At 36.5% G+C, this 20,777-nt stretch overlaps 1 protein-coding gene and 2 pseudogenes across 3 annotated transcripts; all 3 read right to left on the bottom strand.

Moving 5' to 3' along the window:
* Positions 1 to 569: 569 nt before the first annotated feature.
* LOC125857774 (pentatricopeptide repeat-containing protein At4g02750-like) lies at positions 570 to 2,790 on the bottom strand (annotated as a pseudogene).
* A 5,839-nt stretch (positions 2,791 to 8,629) lies between these two features.
* On the bottom strand, positions 8,630 to 10,644 carry LOC125858014 (protein DETOXIFICATION 16-like; annotated as a pseudogene).
* Positions 10,645 to 17,351: 6,707 nt separating this feature from the next.
* LOC125858012 (protein DETOXIFICATION 16-like) lies at positions 17,352 to 20,777 on the bottom strand. Of its 3 annotated transcripts, none has more exons than XM_049537678.1 (8): positions 20,425 to 20,777; positions 19,237 to 19,781; positions 18,654 to 18,740; positions 18,490 to 18,546; positions 18,056 to 18,294; positions 17,843 to 17,961; positions 17,657 to 17,743; positions 17,352 to 17,568 (listed from the first exon to the last, which is right to left on the bottom strand). In XM_049537678.1, the coding sequence occupies exons 1-8, from the start codon at positions 20,716 to 20,718 to the stop codon at positions 17,509 to 17,511; spliced, it is 1,488 nt and encodes a 495-aa protein (XP_049393635.1). In that variant the 5' UTR covers positions 20,719 to 20,777; the 3' UTR covers positions 17,352 to 17,508. The 3 variants fall into 3 exon arrangements, with proteins under 3 accessions (XP_049393635.1, XP_049393633.1, XP_049393634.1); XM_049537676.1 differs by lacking the exons at positions 18,490 to 18,546; positions 18,654 to 18,740 and adding exons at positions 18,861 to 18,917; positions 19,021 to 19,107 and having other exon boundaries at positions 20,425 to 20,735; XM_049537677.1 differs by lacking the exon at positions 18,654 to 18,740 and adding an exon at positions 19,021 to 19,107 and having other exon boundaries at positions 20,425 to 20,735.

Here is a 20,777-nt window from a genome sequence, read left to right as displayed (position 1 = left end):
GCTGAGTGGTGATCCCAGTAGTAGACAAATACATGTTGATTATCTCTTGTTATATTGTAGAGTTGGTCTACCCTTCATCCACTTGACTACTACTATCCCACCTAGCTATGTCAGGGATAAATTATTACTCCCCTGAATGGGATGATAAAGTGGCTTGAGCAGACATGTTCACATCCATACCCAAAGTTTTCCAATTGGATCCACAACTGATAAAAGTATTTTTTTACCTTCAGGCAAGGTGGCTTTCCAGTGTGTTTGAACTTCGAAGAATAACTCCTTTCTTCCTGAAACGGAATGTAACTAGTTTAGGAACACAGAAACTACAAATTGCAGACACTGTGCTATCACTGCTTTGAACAGATTAACAAAAATATCTTAAGTGAATCTAACACAAACTACTGACCATAGGAAGATGAATCAAGGATGAGATAAATTTTCTTACCTTTTGCTCTCAAAACTCAGAAGGTTACCAGTACCAACTACAAGTGAGTTTGGTGAATGTCTAGTCATCCAATAGATGCGCTCTTCACCATATCCAGAAACGTACGACTTTTCTCCTGGCTGCGGATGAGGTTAACTTAGGGCCAGGATAATCTTAGATAGCAGATTTTGAGGAGAGTTCCACTATGTGTAAATGCTGGGTCACAGTAGTATCATTACCGCTTAGCTAGTGGGGCTCAAAGAAGTAGGAAATCAGTCAGCGAGCTTAGGGTAGAGCAGATTTATGATACCCGACAAACAGTCACTGTCATGCGTTTGGGCCATACAGGTAGAAGGAGCCAATCAAGAATCCCTCGCCAGATAACAGAGGACTGAAGTACTCCTGAAGTGATAATTGATTTATTTTAGAGGCACAACCGCTAAACCCCACCTACAAATTCACGTCACTCTATTCTGATTATCAGATCTCTGAGAACCTTAAGGAAACTATTTCCTTCCTTTTGTTATACGGTGCGTAAGTGCAACAATTATGGGCGATATATCTCAGCATATCTCCTTTTTACGAAGATCAATGAGGAGATGACAGATTATACGCGCCAAATTCACCAAACAACAAGAAAGGGATTATCCACGTACCCCTCATATGTGCTTTGCTTCCTTGTGTGCAATAACTACAGTAAATCCTCAACACTTACAGAGATGACCAGCACAATAGCTAAGTATACAGCGGCTAAAATCTAATTGGTATACTTTCACACTCTACTCTCTAGTACTACCAATAGTCTCCACAGGTACAAACACCTTCACTGAAGTGATGAAAACGGTTACTATCCCGAACAATAATTAATCTACCCACTATCTTCGATATGAGTTTGATTGCAGAATGACAATCTCCACAAACCGTTAATTTTTTCATCACACGAATTGGTCTCCCAGATGGTACATTTAGAATTGCGAAGGCAACGGCTAATTTTTCGCTGTGATACTTGAGCATGTGTGCCTTCTCCTCTTCATCCACATCATGCAGGACCAATTTCATGGCAGAGACATAACCTTCCTGCTTCATTAATAATTCTAACTCTTCCAAGAAAGCATATATTCTCTTTCTGTCTGGATGCATGGTATCCCCAACTGAATAAAGATGAATCTGATTTTGCATCTCAACCCAGCTGTAACCAGGCATTTTCCTTACACCTGTATCCCTCATTTTTAATCTCATCTTGCTAACGTCACGCCATTTGCCAGAGGCTGCATATAAATTTGAGAGAAGGACATACATCCCGGCATTCCAAGGCTCTAATCTGAAAATCATTTCAGCAGCCTTTTCTCCTAATTCAGTTTTCCGTGAATCCTACTTGCCCCCAGGAGAGCACCCCAGGTTGCCAAATTCATGCCTTGCATAACCGATGATCATTGTCTTCCAAGAGACAACATCCTTCTCCGCTATCTCCTCGAACACGTCATATGCCTCTTCAATACTTCCACACTTACAGTACATTGATAGGAATGCATTTCCGACATAACATCCAGTGTAATATACAGCCTTGACAAGTCGTCCATGTATTTACTTCCAAACTCGAATGCAGCAATGTCAGAAGATGTACTCAAAACACAAGTAAATGCCGACCTATTTATCCTCCCGCCATCTCTCTTGATTCATTTGAACAAACATGCACATCTCTGTTGCCACTTTGAGCATACCCAGCAATAATTGCTGCCCAAGAGATGCAATAACGATTAGGCATACAATCAAGCAAAATTCTGGCACGAGTTACATCACCATTTTGAGCATAACCTGTTATCATTGTATTCCAAGAGCTGATGTTTTTACAAGGCATTGCCTCCCTCGCCAAGTCCATCGTTTTAGACTGCACATATCCTGCAATCATTGGATTCCATGAAACCTCATTCTTCTCTGGCATCTCATCGAAGATCCTTCTAGCCTCATCTACCATCCTATTCTATACATAACCAGAAAGCATTGAAGTCCAGGTAAACACATCTTTAATAGAGGACTCATTGAATCACCTCCTCGCTTTCGGGTTTCTGTATATACACGTGCTCTACCTGCAGCCTGTTGAACTCCACTGATATTTTCTTCTAACCTAGAAGAAAGATAAAATTAGGGCTCAGATTCGATGGAGAAGGGTGAAAATGGAATAAATGCCCTAAAGCATTTCAGATCCGTTTGACATTGACATAAGTTATGGTGGATAATTGAGATGTCTTCCGAGTGTAAAACAATTTAAAATTGAACGTATTCCGCTCCAATAAAGATAACGTCTGAAGCGCATTGTTCAGACACACTCTCAAAACACCAATTTGATTTCGCGGGAGATAGTTGCACATCCGCTAATCAGCTGATGGGCCCCGAGAACAAAATGGGCTGACAACTTCTGACTTTGGCCCAGCCCACGAATATTATTATTTAAAGATTTTCACATATAACCAACCACTTAAAAATAATTTAATTATGTTTCATAGTGTTATAGTTTGCTAATTACAATTCATAGCTACATGTTAGAAGGAGGAAAGGGGCGAGCGAGATGATAGAGGGAGGAGAGAGGCAAGCGAGAGAGGGCAGAGAGTGGAGAGAGATTAATTGTATTTATACTTATGTCATATAATTGTATATATATGTATATTTGTATTTGTATATGTATAAGTGACGTAATTACTGCTAAAACTAAGTTGTGAGCTGTAATTAATTCAAACTATAACTATGTTAGCTAATTAACTAATTTATGTTTGTTATGGAGCATCTGATTTGTATAAATCGCGGTAATTTGTATAAAAATTGTTGTGATCTGTATGAAAATCATGTTTGTATATATATATGTTCTCTGTGTTAGGCTACAGTGAAGAGTGAGATTGGGAGAGAGAGAGGAGAGAGGCAAGCAAGAGAGGTGAATTGTATATGTATATCGGTTATATAATTTTATATACGAAAAAGGGTCAAAATTGCCCCTGAACTATGCGAAATAGATCATTTATACCCTCCATTACATTTTGGGATAAAAAAATACCCCCGCAGTTATCCCAGGAGACCACAGATACCCTCAAGAGTTAACACCCCAATTTTTTAGTGACGTGGCAAGCCACATGGGACTAATCCCTCCACCTAAGCATTGCCAACTAAGATTCACTACAAAAGAACTTGACTTTTAGTGGCGACAAAATCGCCACAAAATCCCAAAATATTGCTACTAAAGGTTATGAGTGATTCTTAGTGGCGACTAAGGGTGGCAAACGGACCGGTTTTTGTCCGGTCCGGTTCCCGTACCGGTAAGACCGGTACCGGTTGAACCGGTAAGGAACCGGTCTTATAGGTACCGGAACCGGTACCGAAACGGAACCCGGTTTTTTATCCGGTTGATCCGGTCCGGTAAGAACCGGTTCCGGTCCGGTAAGAACCGGTTCTGGTCCGGTTCAACGGTCAATTTGATTTTTTTTTTATTTTTTTTTTTTAAAAAAAATGTGAACGTTAAGGAGCCATTGGGCCCTTTTAGCCGTTGGGCTGGGGCCCAAAACGGCTCCAAACAGCCCCCCACCTCTCTCTACCCCTTAACACTATAAATATATCATATTTTTTCATTTAAATCACAAATTCACAAACCATTTCATTCATATCTTATAAAATCTCTTAATTTTCAATCTCTCATAAATTCATAATTATTATTTTGTGATATTGACTTGGAGTTCGAATTTCGGAGATTTATTTGAAGTAAATCGGAAGCTTCAATTGGCATCTCTCAATTCCGGCTTTGGTTATACGTCTACTTTTACGTAGACGTTCGGTACATTCGTTCCAACTTTAATTTTTTATTTGTTTATTAATTAAGTTATTTTATTTTTTTGTTATATTATCTTTGCTTGTTTTTCATAATATTAATTATTTTAAACTTGAACATGAATTTTGAAAAATATAGTGGTAAAAGACCAATGTCGGAAAGAAAAAATAATAGGGGAGGAGGAAGTAGTTCTAATTCTAAAAATTTGCCACCTCCTAGATTTAGAATTAATACTAATGATTATACTCATGTTGATGAAACTTCTTTTACACGAGACTCACGACCTATTGAATTTAATTCCGAAAATGAAGTAGATCATGAAACTTTAAATAGATGTTTTACTAATTTTGAGGAAGAATTAGATGAGGAAGTAGAAATAAATGAGGAAGATGATGAGACCCCTACCCCTACTAGTCCGGCTACCGAATTACCGGAACAAGATGAAGTCCCCTCTTTACCTACTTTTTCAAAGACCGTTGTACGTGTTAAAAGATCTTTAGTATGGAAATTTTTGGTACAAAATGAGGAAAAAACTACTGTTACTTGCACGAAATGTAAATTGATCATGAAACATGTAACTACGGGTACACAAGGGGGAACGGGACGACTAAGAACACATTTGAGAAAGTGTAATAAAGAATTTGCTCGCCTAGATGATATAGAAAGGGCTAATAGAAATGGAATACCTCAACCTGAAAATTCTATGGGAGCTGGAGGTTCTAATATGGTTCAAAGTGTATTAAATATGACTAACCCGGCTAGCCGAAGCACACACCGCACATATAGTAAAGAAAAAGATCGTAGAGAATTAGCTAAAATGGTTGCTGTTTGTGGTTTGCCTTTTTCATTTCCTTCACATCCTGGTTTTATTCAGTATATTCGGGAATTGTATAACCCAGATTATGAAGGTATTCCAAGAAGTACAATTAAAAGTGATCTTTTTAAATATCAAAAAGAATATTGTCATTTTCTTCGTTGTTTATTTGTTTATTATGATGGTAGATTATCTATTACTTCTGATATGGGACGTAGTCCTAATGGTAATGATTATTTTACAATTACTGTCCATTGGATTGACCATGAATGGAACATGCAAAAACGAATATTAGGATATAAATATGTTGAAGAAACTAAAACCGGTGCTTATATAGCAACAAAAATAGGCCTTGTTTTACAATTTTATGGAATATGTGATAAAATAATGAGTGTCACTTTAGATAATGCTTCTAATAATTTGAAAGCAATTGATTATTTAAAATGTAGACTTTGTCCAATTGATAATGATTCTTTTCATATTAAGTGTGCCGCACATGTGTATAATTTGATAGTAAAAGATGGTATTTCTCAATTTGGAATTTCTTGTGAAAAAATTAGACTTGCTTGTAATTGGATTTTTAAAGCTAAAATAAAAGCTAGAATTACAGAATTTAAAAATCGTTGTAAAGAATGTGGACTTGAATATAGAAAAGTTCCAAAAGAAGTATGCACTAGATGGAATTCTTTATTTGAAATGCTTCAAGTTGCTTATATTTATCAAGAGCCGGTACAATTAGTTTTTAATGCTCATAATGCGGACCCGAATTTGAGAATTGGCTATGAAGATTGGGAAAATACAAAAGAACTTATTGAATTTTTAAGTGTTTTTTATAAAGCAACAAATGCTGCTTCTGGTCAATATTATCCAACTATTTCTTCTGTTTTAGTAAATATTTGTGCTATTTCATCTTAATTTGCAAAATATAAAGGAAAAGATCGATTTGAAAATTCCCTTGCTTTTATGATTGAAAAATTCAAAAAATATTTTTTCCCTATTCCTCAAAATCTATTTGACTGCTACTACTTTCAACCCAAATTACAAATTAAAAGGTGTTGAAAGAATGGTTGAAAAGATTTGTGCAAATTTAAAAATTAAAGATGATGAAACTCCTAGTGTTGAAGATTGTAAAAGTAGCATATATATAAAAGCTAGAGAGTTATATAATACATATAAATCTATGGAAAAAAATATTCCAATAGTTGAACCTCCATCTTGTAAACCTAGAAGCGATGATATGGATGATTGGATGGATGATTATCTTGAGCTTGAATCATCTACTAATAATGATTTTGATTTATATTTCAATCAGGCACGGGAAAAGATTAGGCATGAAGAAGGACAACTTCAAGCTCCAATATTAGTATGGTGGAAGAATCGTGAAAATCAATTTCCGACCCTTGCTAGGATTGTTCGAGATGTTCTAGAGATTCAAGCATCATCGGTCGCTTCGGAGCAAGCCTTTAGTGCGGCGAGATTTATGATTGGAGATCATCGATATTCATTAGCAAAGGATAGTTTGGAAATATCGGTGTTGTTTCGAGATTGGGTCAATGCCGAAAGAAGAAATACCGGACTACCACAATTAAATAGCCAAATAGAAGACGAAATAGATGAAATATTTGGTGATAATAGTGATGATGGTATGGAAGCAATGGAAGAAGAACGACAAATACAAGTTCCAAATAATGTTTCTTTTGAAATGATACAAAAGTTACGAAAAAAATTTAAAAAGAGTTTCAATTGTTAGTACAATAATTAATATTCAATACCTAGATTATGTACTCTTTGTCTCTTTCTAATATTTGTATTGTACAATTTATTTATTTGAATAAATATACGGCTATTCGCCTTGATTTTCTTTTAAAATAGTCTCTTATATTTAATCCAAGTCATTTTAGAAATTTAATTTTCAACTATTTTAATTTTAGTTTAAAGTTTAAACTTTAATATAAAATTGAATTTTAAGGTTTAAACTTTAAATTCAATATAAACTTTAAACTTTAAAATCAATTTTAAACTTTAAATTCAATATAAAGTTATAAACTTTAAAATTTAAAGTCAATTTTAAACTTTAAACTTTAAAGTTTAAACTTAAATTCAATTGAAACTTTAAAGTAACTTTAAAGTTTAAAGTTTTAAATTGAAGTTTTTTAATAATATAATTTTATTAATTAATAATATAATATTATATAATAATTAAAGTTAATAAAAAAAAATAAAATTACCGGTACAAAATGATCCGGTAAGCACCGGTTCCGGTCCGGTCCAAACTGGTTCCAATCCGGTAACTAAGGGACCGGACGGAACCTTTGGAAATTTCCGGTAAAACTGGTTCCGGTAAGACCCGGTTCCGGTAACGAAATCCGGTAACGAGGACCGGTTCCGGTAAAACCGGTCCTGTTGATCCGGTCCTGTCCGTTTGCCACCCTTAGTGGCGACTAAGGCTCTAACAACCATTCGCTAGTAAAACCTATTTTTTCAACAAAAAATTATGATAATTAATTTTCGATTGCGACCTAATTTTCTAAAATAAATAACTTGCAATATCCAAATTAAAAACATCCAATATTATTACGAAAAATAATCAAAATTACTTCTCGATTCAAATTTCCTACTATATATATATATAATGCATCATTGTACATTTTATACATTTACATATGACATAAAAATAAAACATATAGTGTCTTCAAACTCCTACTTAATCGATATCATATTTGGTTTTTTAAAAACAATGAAGAAAAAAACACAAAATTAGAATTTAATGTTAAAAACTTTTAGTGACGATTTTCTGGGCTTTTGTGGCGACTGTTGTTGCCCCTAAAGGTCTAGTTCTTTTGTAATGAATCCTAGTTGGCAACGCTTAGGTGGAAGGATTAGTCCCACGTGGTTTGCCACGTTAACAAAAAATTGGGGTGTTAACTCTTGAGGGTATTTGTGGTCTCTTAGGATAACAACAGAGGCATTTTTTATCCCAAAATGTAACGAAGGGTATAAATGATCATTTCATATAGTTCAGGGGCAATTTTGACCCTTTTTCCGTTTTATATATGTAACTACTATGTATATGTATCAATGATTGTGTTTGTATATCTGCATAAAATTTGAATTAGTATACAATTGAATCGAGTTAAAACATTTGAATTTGTATATCAAAGTTCTCTCTTGGTTTATACAAACACAAGTTAAACAAAATACAATGTATTTGTATAATTATAAGTGTATATGACGGAGAGAGATGTATTGCTATTTGTATATATAGTCTCTTTGGCTTTATACAAATACAAATTTGTGTTTGTATAAAGTGAGAGAGGCAAGCGAGAGAGGACTGAAAAAGAGGAGAGTGGTGAGCGAGATTCCAGAGAGAGGGGAGAGAGGCGAATGGAAAGAAGTTTGCTGTGAATTGAAAAATACCAATCAAAATAAAATTGTATTTAAACTGATGATACGATACGATACAATACAATACAACACAACGGCTAACAACCATCCAAACAAGATATTAGATATGCCACATAGCAGAACATGTAAAAATTCTTTTCTTTAGTTATTTCAATTGTATATAAAAGGTGCACATTGATCAGTACACTATCTCCATTGGTAATGTTGTTTCTTCCACTCTCTCTTGAGCCATCCTTGCCTAAATAAACAGCAACAAAAACTCATCAGCTATATATAGGAAAACTGAAAAGTCTCAATTAACCATTCATTGTATTATGGGAGTTGCTTACTTCTTCTTCCCAGTTTGCGTGTAGGGTAATGAATAGAAGACATAACACTTGTATTAGAAGTGCACAAATAATACCCAACCATAAACCTTGTTTGTAAGTGGAAATAGAAGGCAATATTACTCAAAATCTTCATGACATTGAAGTAATAAAGAAAAGTTATATGCACGGATGGATAGCGTAAACAGTAAGGTGTTACCTTCCCTCCGATGTGAAGAACAAAAGCCATCAAGACAGCACAAGGAATTCCCACAAAATAATAGGATCCAAGGTTAATAATTGCCCCAATCTTCTGCCATCCAAATCCTCTTAAAGCACCTGAATGTGAAATGTAACTACACAGTTTCAAAAACTATTTAATAACATGTAAAAGTGCGAACCTGATAGAACACATTGAAGGCCATCAATAAAATTTGATGTTACAAGAAGTGGCATCATGATGACTATGTATCTAACAACTTCAGTTTCATTGTTGTAAGCATATCCCCATACGTTACGTAGCAATAATATGATCAATCCCAACACAATCCCCTTGATAACAGTCACAGCTAAGACAACATGTAGCACCAAACGTGTAATTTGAGGATGACCTGCTCCTAGTTCATTTGCAATCCGTGTACTGCATTGCACAAATATATGATCACAAGAACAGAACGAAAAATTTGCATCTCCCATCTTCAACTACCAAGTTCATTTTTCAGATCACTTGGTTAAACGCAAACCAAATTTAACACATTTTTCGATGACTAACCTCACAGTACCACTCAATCCAATAGAGATCATCCAAACTGTTGCAGATGTATTAAGACTAGCAAACAATGAAGCAAATCAGTTAGACTTGAAAATGGAAAATTTTGCTTGATAAATAAGAGGTGCACAATTCGAATCAGATTGAAAGCACTGAGGTTTCCAACTGTGGATTTGGAAGGAGGCCAGAAAGCAGAACCATTAGCTCAAACGACCACATTTCTAGGTTGTTGACAATCATCAAAGTAAATAGGTTAAAATCAATAAACAAACCGGTGTTCCAAGTATGATCCTGCGACGTGAGATATGGCTTTTTCCGTGCTACCTGTAGAAAACTCAAGAGATGTAGACTGACCAGACCATGATGGCAGAGGGAATCGCGAGTCTAACGAAAGCAAGCATATCCTTGAGCGCTTCTTTTGACAGTCCTGTCTAAGTCTTTGCACATGTTGGAGAAAACTTGACATAAAGAGCCAAAAACAAGAAGTTAATCCAGTAAGAGATTGAACTTGCTAGAGCAGCTCCTTTGACACCAAGTTCAGTCTTGAAGACCAAAATCCAACAGACAACTACGTGAATTAAGGTTGTAATTCCAGCACATAACACCATAGGGATGACAATACTTTGTGTTTGTAAGAATCTCACAACACATTGTAGCAAGCCGTAAGCGAAAACACCAGGGATAAAATACAAGGCATAATGACCAGCTTCATCAGATATACTAGGATCTTGGCCTAAAAACTTGAGAATAGAGCCAGTGTTTGCCCAAATGACTGCAAGAGGTATGCATACAAGTGAAAGTATAATCATAGCTCTCTGCATATGAATGCCAAGCATATGATACTGTTTTGCTCCATAAGACTGTCCACAAAATGTGTCCAGTGCACTTGACATCCCCATCTATTTGGAAACAGAGAAGAAAACTTTTTCAATAGAATCAATACCATATATAAATTAAACGTCGTAAAATTTTGATGTCATGAATGACTAATAAAGTTCTGTTTCAAATTCTACTCACCAAGAGGCTAATACCAGTAACAGAAGTGAAGGAATTCGCCATGGAAGCACCGGAAAGGGGCAATTCACCAAGATGACCAACAAACATAATGGATATAAGCTGTAAAGAAAACTGCAAAAGGTTAACGCTCACTAAGGGTCCTGCTAGCCATATTTGCTTCTTCACTTCCTCAACAATCCCTTCCTTGCTAAAACCATTCTGTTTTACTATCAAAGGGGATGAATTTCCATATTCTGCTTCCATTTTTGCTCGCTTTCTCTCTCTGTTAAAGTCTCAACCATACATCCAGTCATAGTTATAGCCCAAAGTCATGAAAAAAAAAAGAAAGGACTCATGGCCCGAAGACGCGTTAAAGAGCACACTTTTAATAGTTAATTTAATCTTCAACACGCCCCTCACATGCGAGCCTGATTCTTACTTTGCCTGTTTAAATACCATTTTGAAGTATGTGACCATTTCATCTAAAAGCTTAAGCGGTTAGAGAGAGCACACTTTTAATAGTTAATTATATCTTCAACGTCATCTAGGTCTGAACAAGTAGAGAATTCTCATTGATTGATGCATTTTGTTTGTTGCCTATAAATAGTGTTTCATTCACTTGAATTGTTGGCAATACTTGTTTTCCAAGATTTCTCTTTCGTTACTGAAAACTCCATGAAAGGAGGTTGATTCTTAGATCAATTTACAGAGAGAATAGAAGAGAAAGAGAAATTGTATTGAATATTATGAACTCTGTTACATTGAATCTGTACCACTATGCCTTTTATACTTGTACAATAGTTCACAGATACAAAAATATCTAAAACTGTTTTGTAACTAACTATTGCCAGCTCAGCATTCTGTTTAGCTGACTGCACTTATGGTTTAGCTAACTCAATCATTCAGCTTGTTAACTCTATGCACTAGTTAACACTCCCCCTCAAGCTTATGGTTGAAAGGCATTTTTCATTCCAAGCTTGCTCATTAGCAGTCCATGTTGTGCTTGTCCTAGACTCTTAGTTAGTAGATCAGCAGGTTGATGTTTGGTGTTGATATGTTCAGTTTGTAGTATCCCTTGACAAATCCTTTCTCTAACAAAGTGACAATCAATGTCTATGTGTTTTGTTCTTTCATGAAATATAGGATTGGCTGCTATCTGAATGGCTGCCTTGCTATCACATACCATCTTGACAGGAAGTGTTAAACTGACTCCCAGTTCTTTGTATAGACTTATTATCCAGGTTACTTCAGCTGCACACGTAGCCATGCTTCTGAACTCTGTTTCTGCTGAGCTTCTTGAGACTGTTCCTTGCTTCTTAAACTTCCAAGAGATTAAACCTCCTCCAAACTTCACTAGATAGCCTGTAACAGACTTTCTAGTTTCTAGACATGCACCCCAATCTGAGTCGCAATAAGCAGTTAGTTGTGTGGTTTGTTCTGCTGGCATTAATAATCCTAGACCAGGAGATTCCTTGATATACCTCACTGCTCTCAATGCTGCTTCTATATGTGATTGCTTAGGACTATGCATGAATTGGCTGAGTACTTGAGCAGTAAATGCAAGGTCTGGCCTGGTCATAGTTAAGTAGAGAAGCCTGTCTACTAACCTTTGATACTGTGTGGGATCAGTAAGTAGCTCATCACCTTCAGTCTTTGAACCAGGTACAGTTCATCATATTGCACAGTCGTGAGTTTCTTGTTTAGTTCCAACGGAGTGTGAACTGGTTTAGCTCCCCCTAGGCCTGTTTCAGACACAAGTTATAAAGCATACTTCCTTTGTGTCATTAATATTCCCTTACTGGATCTGGAAAACTCAATTCTTAGGAAGAATTTTAGCTCCCCAAGATCCTTCATCTTGAACCTTTTCTGAATATCTTGTCTGGTTCTCCACAACAGTTCATGACTGCTTCCAGTGATTAGAAGATCATCTACATACATTAATATCACTACCACAACATCACCAGTTTGCTTTGTAAAGAGAGAATAATCATAGTGACTTTGTTTAAACCCCATCTGAACTAGAGCCTCAGTTAGTTTCATATTCCATTGTCTAGGAGCTTGTTTTAACCCATATAAAGACTTGTGTAGTTTGCAGACCTTTTGACATTCCCCCTGTCTAGCAAACCCACTAGGAATCACCATGTATACTTCCTCGTGTAAGTCACCATTTAGAAAGGCATTGTGGACATCCATTTGATAGATAAACCAACCCCTAGAGGCAGCAAGAGCCACCACCGATCGCACAGTTACCATCTTTGCTACTGGACTAAAGGTTTCCCCATAATCTAACCCTTCTTGTTGACTAAAACCTTTAGCTACTAGCCTGGCCTTAAACCTTTCAACCTCTCCTGAAGCTAGAAATTTAATTTTATAAATCCATTTGCAGCCTATGGGCTTCTTGCCAGGTGGTAAGTCAACTATGCTCCAGGTTTTGTTACTCTCTAGCGCTGCAATTTCCAACTCCATAGCTTTTACCCATGCAGGATCAGTAGTAGCCTCTTGAAAGGACACTGGTTCAGTAAGTGTTGAGTAGGCTTTCAAGACTTGTCTGTATGCAGGAGACAAGTGATCATAGGAAATCTGATTGGCCAGTGAATAGGTACAAGTATTGCTCTTAGACTTTGTGACAAAATCCTGCAACCACAAAGGTGGTTTACTTGATCTGGCTGATCGCCTCGAGGGTACACTAGTAGTAGATGGAAGAGAAACAGGAACCACAGGGTTTGACATAACTGGTATAGCATCAGGTGAAGATGAACTAGAGCTCATAAGAGGCACATCAGTGGTCTCAGTTTGAGAGGGCATACATTCAGAAGCACCTGGAACATACTCAACCACTGGAAACATTGGATTTGTAGAGGCATGTAGATGTTTAAACGGGAATATATCTTCCTGAAATACCACATGTCTATTAACAAAGAAGGAATGAGCATGAATGTCATATAGGATATAACCCTTTTGTGTGGAGGAGTAGCCCATGAATACAGCAGGAATGGCTCTTGATGAAAACTTATCAGGTATTTTAGGACAAGCAGCATAGCACAAACAACCAAACACCTTCATATGAGATAAAGCAGGAGAATGGAGATACAACATTTCAAATGAGGACTTATAGGCTAGTAACTTGGAGGGAAGTCTATTTAAGATATAAACAGCAGTGGTGACACATTCACCCCAATACCTCAGAGGTATAGATGCCTGAAACCGTAGAGATCTGGCCATAGCAAGAATAGTTCTGTGCTTTCTTTCAGCAATACCATTCTGCTGTGGTGTATACACACAAGTACTCTGATGTATAATGCCCATTTCACACATAAGAGTTTGAAAATCTTTACTGAAAAACTCACAACCATTGTCAGTCCTGAATGTTTTGACAGTGGTAGAGAAAACATTTTGTACTTGAAGAAGAAAGTGTTTGATTACAACGATGGTGTCAGCTTTAGAAGTAACTAAGAAAATCCAAGTGTATCTACTATAGTCATCCACAATAGTAACAAAGAACCTCTTCCCATTATGAGTGGGCACTTTGTAAGGACCCCAAAGATCACAATGCAAGAGTTCAAATACAGCCTTGGACTTATGAGTACTTAAAGCAAAAGGAAGTTTAGTCTGCTTGGATATAGGACATACAGTACAATGAGACTGATCTTTATTACTTAAGTATCTAAGAGACTCATGCCTTTTTATTACATTAATAGGAGCATGTCCTAATCTCTTGTGCCAGATGTGACTAGATGCAGTCTTTACAGAATTAGCATGTGCTCTACTATCATTAACCAGCTTCTTTGGAGTGCTAGGTGGTCCTTCATTTAGTATGTAAAGGCCATGCTCTTCCTTACCAATCCCCTTCACCTGACCAGTGGAGAGGTCCTGGAAAACACAAAAGTCAGGGAAGAATCCTACCATACACTGTAATTCCTTAGTGATTTTAGAGACCGAGAGTAAATTAAACTTGAACTCAGGAAGAAATAGGACATTTGATATAAACTGATCTTTGAGCACTTTAGTGTTGCCAATATGAGATACTGACACAGCTTTACCATTTGGTAAGTGAACTCTGCTAGCAATATGATCAGAGGCCACCTTAGCTTTGTTAAGTACATCAAGATTAGAAGTGATGTGATGAGAGGCTCCAGTATCTATTATCCATTTTCTACTTGCATAACTACAAGACATAGTTGTAGAAGAGCTACCTGTATCATCAGCAGTTGCTATATTGACAGATGATTCAATGATAGGTTCACCACCAGGTTTTGAGAGTAGTTGAAGAATTTGATGATACTGATCATTAGTGAAAAATGCTCCATTAGGTGGACCTGCAACAGGTATTGTATGGCTGTTGGAGTTTGTTCTGATTTCTTGTCCAGGCTCATTTGGTGCTGCTACCTGATTTGCATACACACTAGGTTTCCTCTTAGATTTGAAGTCTGCAGGATAGCCAACAATTCGATAACATTGATCCCTGGAATGACCTCTGCACCCACAGTGTTCACATATGAGAAGATGTTTCTTAGCCTTGTATCCACCTCCTGAGTTGCTTGCATAACCTCCACCTGAAGTACTAGCACCACTATATCCCCCACCTGAACCACCAGATCCACCAAGAAAAGGACCTTTAGAAGTTCCTGCACCACTTGTGTAGGTGTTACTTTTATGAGAATATAATGTTGTGCCTTCAATGAGCCCTGAGATCGTGGAAACAGAACTCACCAGAGTCCTCTGACTCTCTTGATCAATGAGCAATGCATAAGCCTTGTTAAGAGTAGGAATAGGGCTCATCATGAGTATTTGGCTCCTAGGAGGGGAGTAGGACTCATTCAGTCCCATTAAGAACTGCAATAGCCTTTGATAATCACAATGCTCCCCAAATTTCTTTGACTCAGGACAAGGACAACTAGGACAAGGCATAAGAGAATCATATTCATCCCATAGATCTCTTAACCTAGAGTGATACTCAGCAATAGACATAGTACCCTGAACTAATGTATGAATCTCTCTATGCAATTGAAAGATTCTCGATCCATTAACAGTATCAAACCTTTCTCTTAGATCCAGCCAGACTTTGCGTGCATCAGATGCGTACACAACAGAACTCAGAAGTCCTGGCCTTACTGCATTCATAATCCAACTTAACACTACTGCATTACACTTCTCCCACTGATCATGCAATAATGGTTCAAACATAGATTTGGGAAACCTTCCATCTACGAAACCTAACTTGCTTTTCCCAACTAAACCAATTCTAAACGACCTACTCCACAGAGCATAGTTCTCTGAACCTGTTAACTGAAGAGAGATTAGAGAACTACCTGGAGTGTCTGTGTGTTGAAGAAATAGTGGATGATTGTGATCAATCACTGGAAATGTGACTGGGCTTGTAACTCCATTTCCAGTGCTAGTACCTTCAGTTGTAGTTCCATTCGTCATTTGAGCTAGCTTGACTTTTGATGCTTCCTTTCAATTCACCTTTAACATATGGTGAATCTGAGCACCTGATAGTTGCTGCTATGAACTCAGAATCCAGATCGATTGCTCTGATACCATGAAAACTCCATGAAAGGAGGTTGATTCTTAGATCAATTTACAGAGAGAATAGAAGAGAAAGAGAAATTGTATTGAATATTATGAACTCTGTTACATTGAATCTGTACCACTATGCCTTTTATACTTGTACAATAGTTCACAGATACAAAAATATCTAAAACTGTTTTGTAACTAACTATTGCCAGCTCAGCATTCTGTTTAGCTGACTGCACTTATGGTTTAGCTAACTCAACCATTCAGCTTGTTAACTCTATGCACTAGTTAACAGTTACATTATTGACTAAGGTTATATATACTCTTATAATGCATACATAAGCACCTTTGTTATATTTTTGGAGCTTGGAATCCAAAAGCTGTACTAATACTCTAGTGTCAAATGGACAGATTTTCATTAAATTCTAACTAGTTAAAACGAGTCAAATCAATAAATAAATTTGTCAAATTTTGGATCAAATCGTGTGAATTTTAACTTTGATATTCATAAAACTCACAAATATAACACATGCAAATCTTTTTTTGTGGAGAAAGTAGGTAGATACTTTTGTCAATATTCCTTTTGCCGACATTCCTCTCTAGATAGAGTAATCGTTTTAAGGAAAGCTACCTATTACCTAAAAGTTAAATTTGGTGGGATTAAACATGTTTGTTGGATTCAATGAAAAACTAGAACTAAATTGCATTTCATACAATCACTTCAGGCTCTATAAGTTTTTTTTTTTTTTTTTTTTGAGAAAAATAAAAGAGAGGAAGAAGAAGAAGAAAAAGGGGCAAGTGCTTTGGCCTACAAATTTGAGGGGTCCCATTTTTATTTTTTTTTAGCAATAATTGATTATAGATTTTTATTTTTTTTAAAATATTGAGTATAATTTGTAGAAAAAGTAAAGTTTCGTACAAAAGGGAGGAATTATTAGAAGAAATCGGTTATTAAAAAATTACTAACAACTTTACATTTTTTTTTTTCTTTGATTAAATGATGGTACAAATGTTGTTATTTTGAAAATTGTACATGGTCCTTACTACCTTGATTTAATTGATCTTTATTTCGAACTTTAAATTTGCATTAATACTTTTTGTTAGAGAATTTATGTTAAGCATAAAATAAAATTCTGACATTACTACATGTGAATTTCTGTCAATATTAGGATTTACACTTTTTTTTGTTACAAGCATGCAACTTTTTTACCTGGTAAACAACTACCAACAAACATGTTCACCTAATTGAAATAAGCTATTTCCTTGTTTTCCCGAGTAAAAAACGTACAGAACTTTATAATTTGGAGAATTTATTAAGAGAGGAAACTTAAATTTATATTAAGATAGTAAGCCATTGATTTTTAGTCCACAATATGCCACATATCAGAGCCACAAAACTGTATTAGAGTTCTTAAGACGTTAAACCATACGTCAAACAGATCAAAATATTTTGATCAATTACTTCAATTTTCAGTACACTATCTCCGCGGGTAATGTTGTTTCTTCCACTCTCTCTTGAGCCTTCTTTGCCTAAATAAACAACAAAAACTCGTCAGCTATAGATAGTAAAACTGAAAAGTCTCAAGTAATCATTCATTGTATTGTGGGAGTTGCTTACTTCTTCTTCCCAGTTGGTGCGTAGGGTAATGAAAAGAAGAGACAACACTTGTACTAGAAGTGCACAAATAATACCCAACCATAATCCCTGTTTGTAATTCGGTAGTAATATTAATCAAATCTTCATGACATTGAAGTAATAAAGAAAAGTTATATGAAACAGATAGCATAAACAATAAGTTGTTACCTTCCCACCAATGTGAAGATAAAAGGCCAACAAGAAAGCACAAGGAATTCCCACCAAATAATAGGATCCGAGGTTAATAATTGCCCCAATTTTCTGCCATCCAAATCCTCTTACAGCACCTGGATGTGAAATGAAACAATATAGTTTCAAAAAATCTTTAACTATATGTATATGGACGTAGTAAAATTTGTTGCACCATATATAAGTGCGAACCTGAGAGAACACATTGAAGGCCATCCAAGAAATTTGATGTTGCAAGAAGTGGCATCATGATGGCTATGTATTTAACAACTTCAGTTTCGTTGCTGTAAGCATATCCCCATACTTTACGTATCAATATCAAGACCAATCCCAACACAAGCCCCTCCATAACAGCCACCGCTAAGACAACATACAGCGCCAAACGTGCAAGTTGAGGATGAGCTGCTCCTAGTTCATTTGAGACCCGTGTACTGCATTGCACAAAAGTATGATCAAAGAAACAGAACTGAAAAATGCATCTCCCATCTTTTTCAGATAACTTGGTTAATCTTTTAAATCTTCATAATTAGCAGAGTTATGCCAAGTATATCACTGCTGCTAATATTTTGCGAGGTTACATTTCATAATTAACACGAACTGAAATAATACATTTTTTGATGACTAACCTCACAGCACCACTCAGCCCAAAAGGGATCATCCAAACTGTTGCGGCTGTATTAAGACTAAGAACCAATGAAGCAAATCAGTAAGGCTTGAAAATGGAAAATTTTACTTGATAAACCAGTGGGAATATACTGTGTTAAATGAGTGAGAGGTGCACAATCCGTACCAGATTGAGAGCACTGACGTTTCCAACTGTGGATTTGGAAGGAGGCCAGAAAGCAGAACCATTAGCTCAAACGACCACATTTCTAAGCTGTTGACAATCATCAAAGTAAACAGGTTAAAATCAATAAACAAACCGATGTTNAATCTTTTGCGAGGTTGCACTTCATAATTAACACAAACTGAAATAATACATTTTTTGATGACTAACCTCACAGCACCACTCAGCCCAAAAGGGATCATCCAAACTGTTGCGGCTGTATTAAGACTAAGAACCAATGAAGCAAATCAGTAAGGCTTGAAAATGGAAAAATTTGCTTGATAAACCAGTGGGAATATGCTGTGTTGAGTGAGAGGTGCACAGTTCTAACCAGATTGAGAGCACTGAGGTTTCCAACTGTGGATTTGGAAGGAGGCCAGAAAGCAGAACCATTAGCTCAAACGACCACATTTCCAAGCTGTTGACAATCATCAAAGTAAACAGGTTAAAATCAATAAACAAACTGGTGTTCCAAGTATGATCCTGTGATGTGAGATATGGTTTTTTTTCGTGCTACTTGTAGAAAAATCAAGAGATGTAGACTGACCAGACCATGATGGCCGAGGGAACCGCAAGTCTAAGGAAAGTAAGCATATCCTTCAAAGCTTCTTTTGACAGTCCTGCCCAAGTTTTTGCACATGAAGGAGAAAACTTGATATAAAGAACCAAAAATAAGAAGTTAAGCCAGTAAGAGATTGAATTTGCTAGAGCAGCTCCTTTGACACCAAGTCCAGTCTTGAAGACCAAAATCCAACAGACAACGACATGGATTAAGGTTGTAACTCCAGCACATAACACCATAGGGATGACAATACTTTGTGTTTGTAAAAATCTCACAACACATTGGAGCAAGCCGTAAGCGAAAACACCAGGGATAAAATACAAGGCATATTGACCAGCTTCATCAGATATACTAGGATCTTGGCCTAAAAACTTGAGAATAGGGCCAGTGTTTGCCCAGATTACTGCAAGAGGTACGCTTACAAGTGAAAGTATAATCATGGCTCTCTGCATGTGAATGCCCAGCATATGATACTGTTTTGCTCCATAAGACTGTCCACAAAATGTGTCCAATGCACTTGACATCCCCATCTATTTGGAAACAGGGAAGAAATAATTCCATTAGAAGGCTAGCTTATTAATTAGACGTAGGAATACTAGATTATGATTGATTTCCTTCCAGGCCGTTAAGTGGGAATTTCAGTTCGAAAAGCAGTGACATGATTATAAAAATTACTCATGGTGTCTCTGATTTTAAGAAATTTACAGTAGCAGCAAAGGAAATATGAGACATGATTAGTGCAAAGATCTAACAGATTGCTCATCCTTGGTTTCTGAGATTACACGAGCAATATCAAGACATTAGTAATAGCACAGTAAAGATTGTATAACTTTTAGGAAAATGGGACATCGGGTCAAGTAGGATTAGGAAGGCTTTCAGGCTGGCAAGCTTTCGAAAATGAAAATGGGAGACTAAAGTAAACAAATCAATTTCCGGCCTAAGCCCAAAACAGATAAGAGACGATGCATCACAGCCACTGAATCAAGTGTTTTTTAATAAATGGCAAGACTAGGGCATTGTAATTGAAATGAATAAGCAACAACTAAGTTGCATCATCGTGAAATGAAAATAGAGTAATAATTATTGTTGTAAATCGGAAAATCTCAAGTTAGGTTTTCTTCAAAGACAGATCTTTTCGAGTTAAAAAAGAAGTAAAGGTGAAGAAATACTAACCAAAAGGCTGATACCAGTAACAGAAGTGAAGGAATTAGCCATGGAAGCACCAGAAAGGGGCAATTCTCCAAGATGACCCACAAACATAATGGATATAAGCTGTAAAGAAAACTGCAAAAGGTTAACGCTCACTAAGGGTCCTGCTAGCCATACTTGCCTCTTCACTTCATCAACAATCTCTTCCTTGCTAAACCCACCACCATTTTTTCTTGTTTCATCAAGAATACTCTGTTTTTCTCGGTCATCTATCAATGGAGTTTTTACAGAGGATGATTTTCCATATTCAGCTTCCATTGTTGGTCTCCTCTGTATTCTCCAGTTGTTTGACAGAGTACAAGAAGAAGAATAGCAGT

Source organism: Solanum stenotomum, chromosome 3 (genome assembly GCF_019186545.1).
Source record: "Solanum stenotomum isolate F172 chromosome 3, ASM1918654v1, whole genome shotgun sequence".
Taxonomy (NCBI): domain Eukaryota; kingdom Viridiplantae; phylum Streptophyta; class Magnoliopsida; order Solanales; family Solanaceae; genus Solanum; species Solanum stenotomum.
The sequence above is the reverse complement of the archived record's forward strand: the minus strand, read 5'-3'. Positions and strand labels throughout refer to the sequence as shown.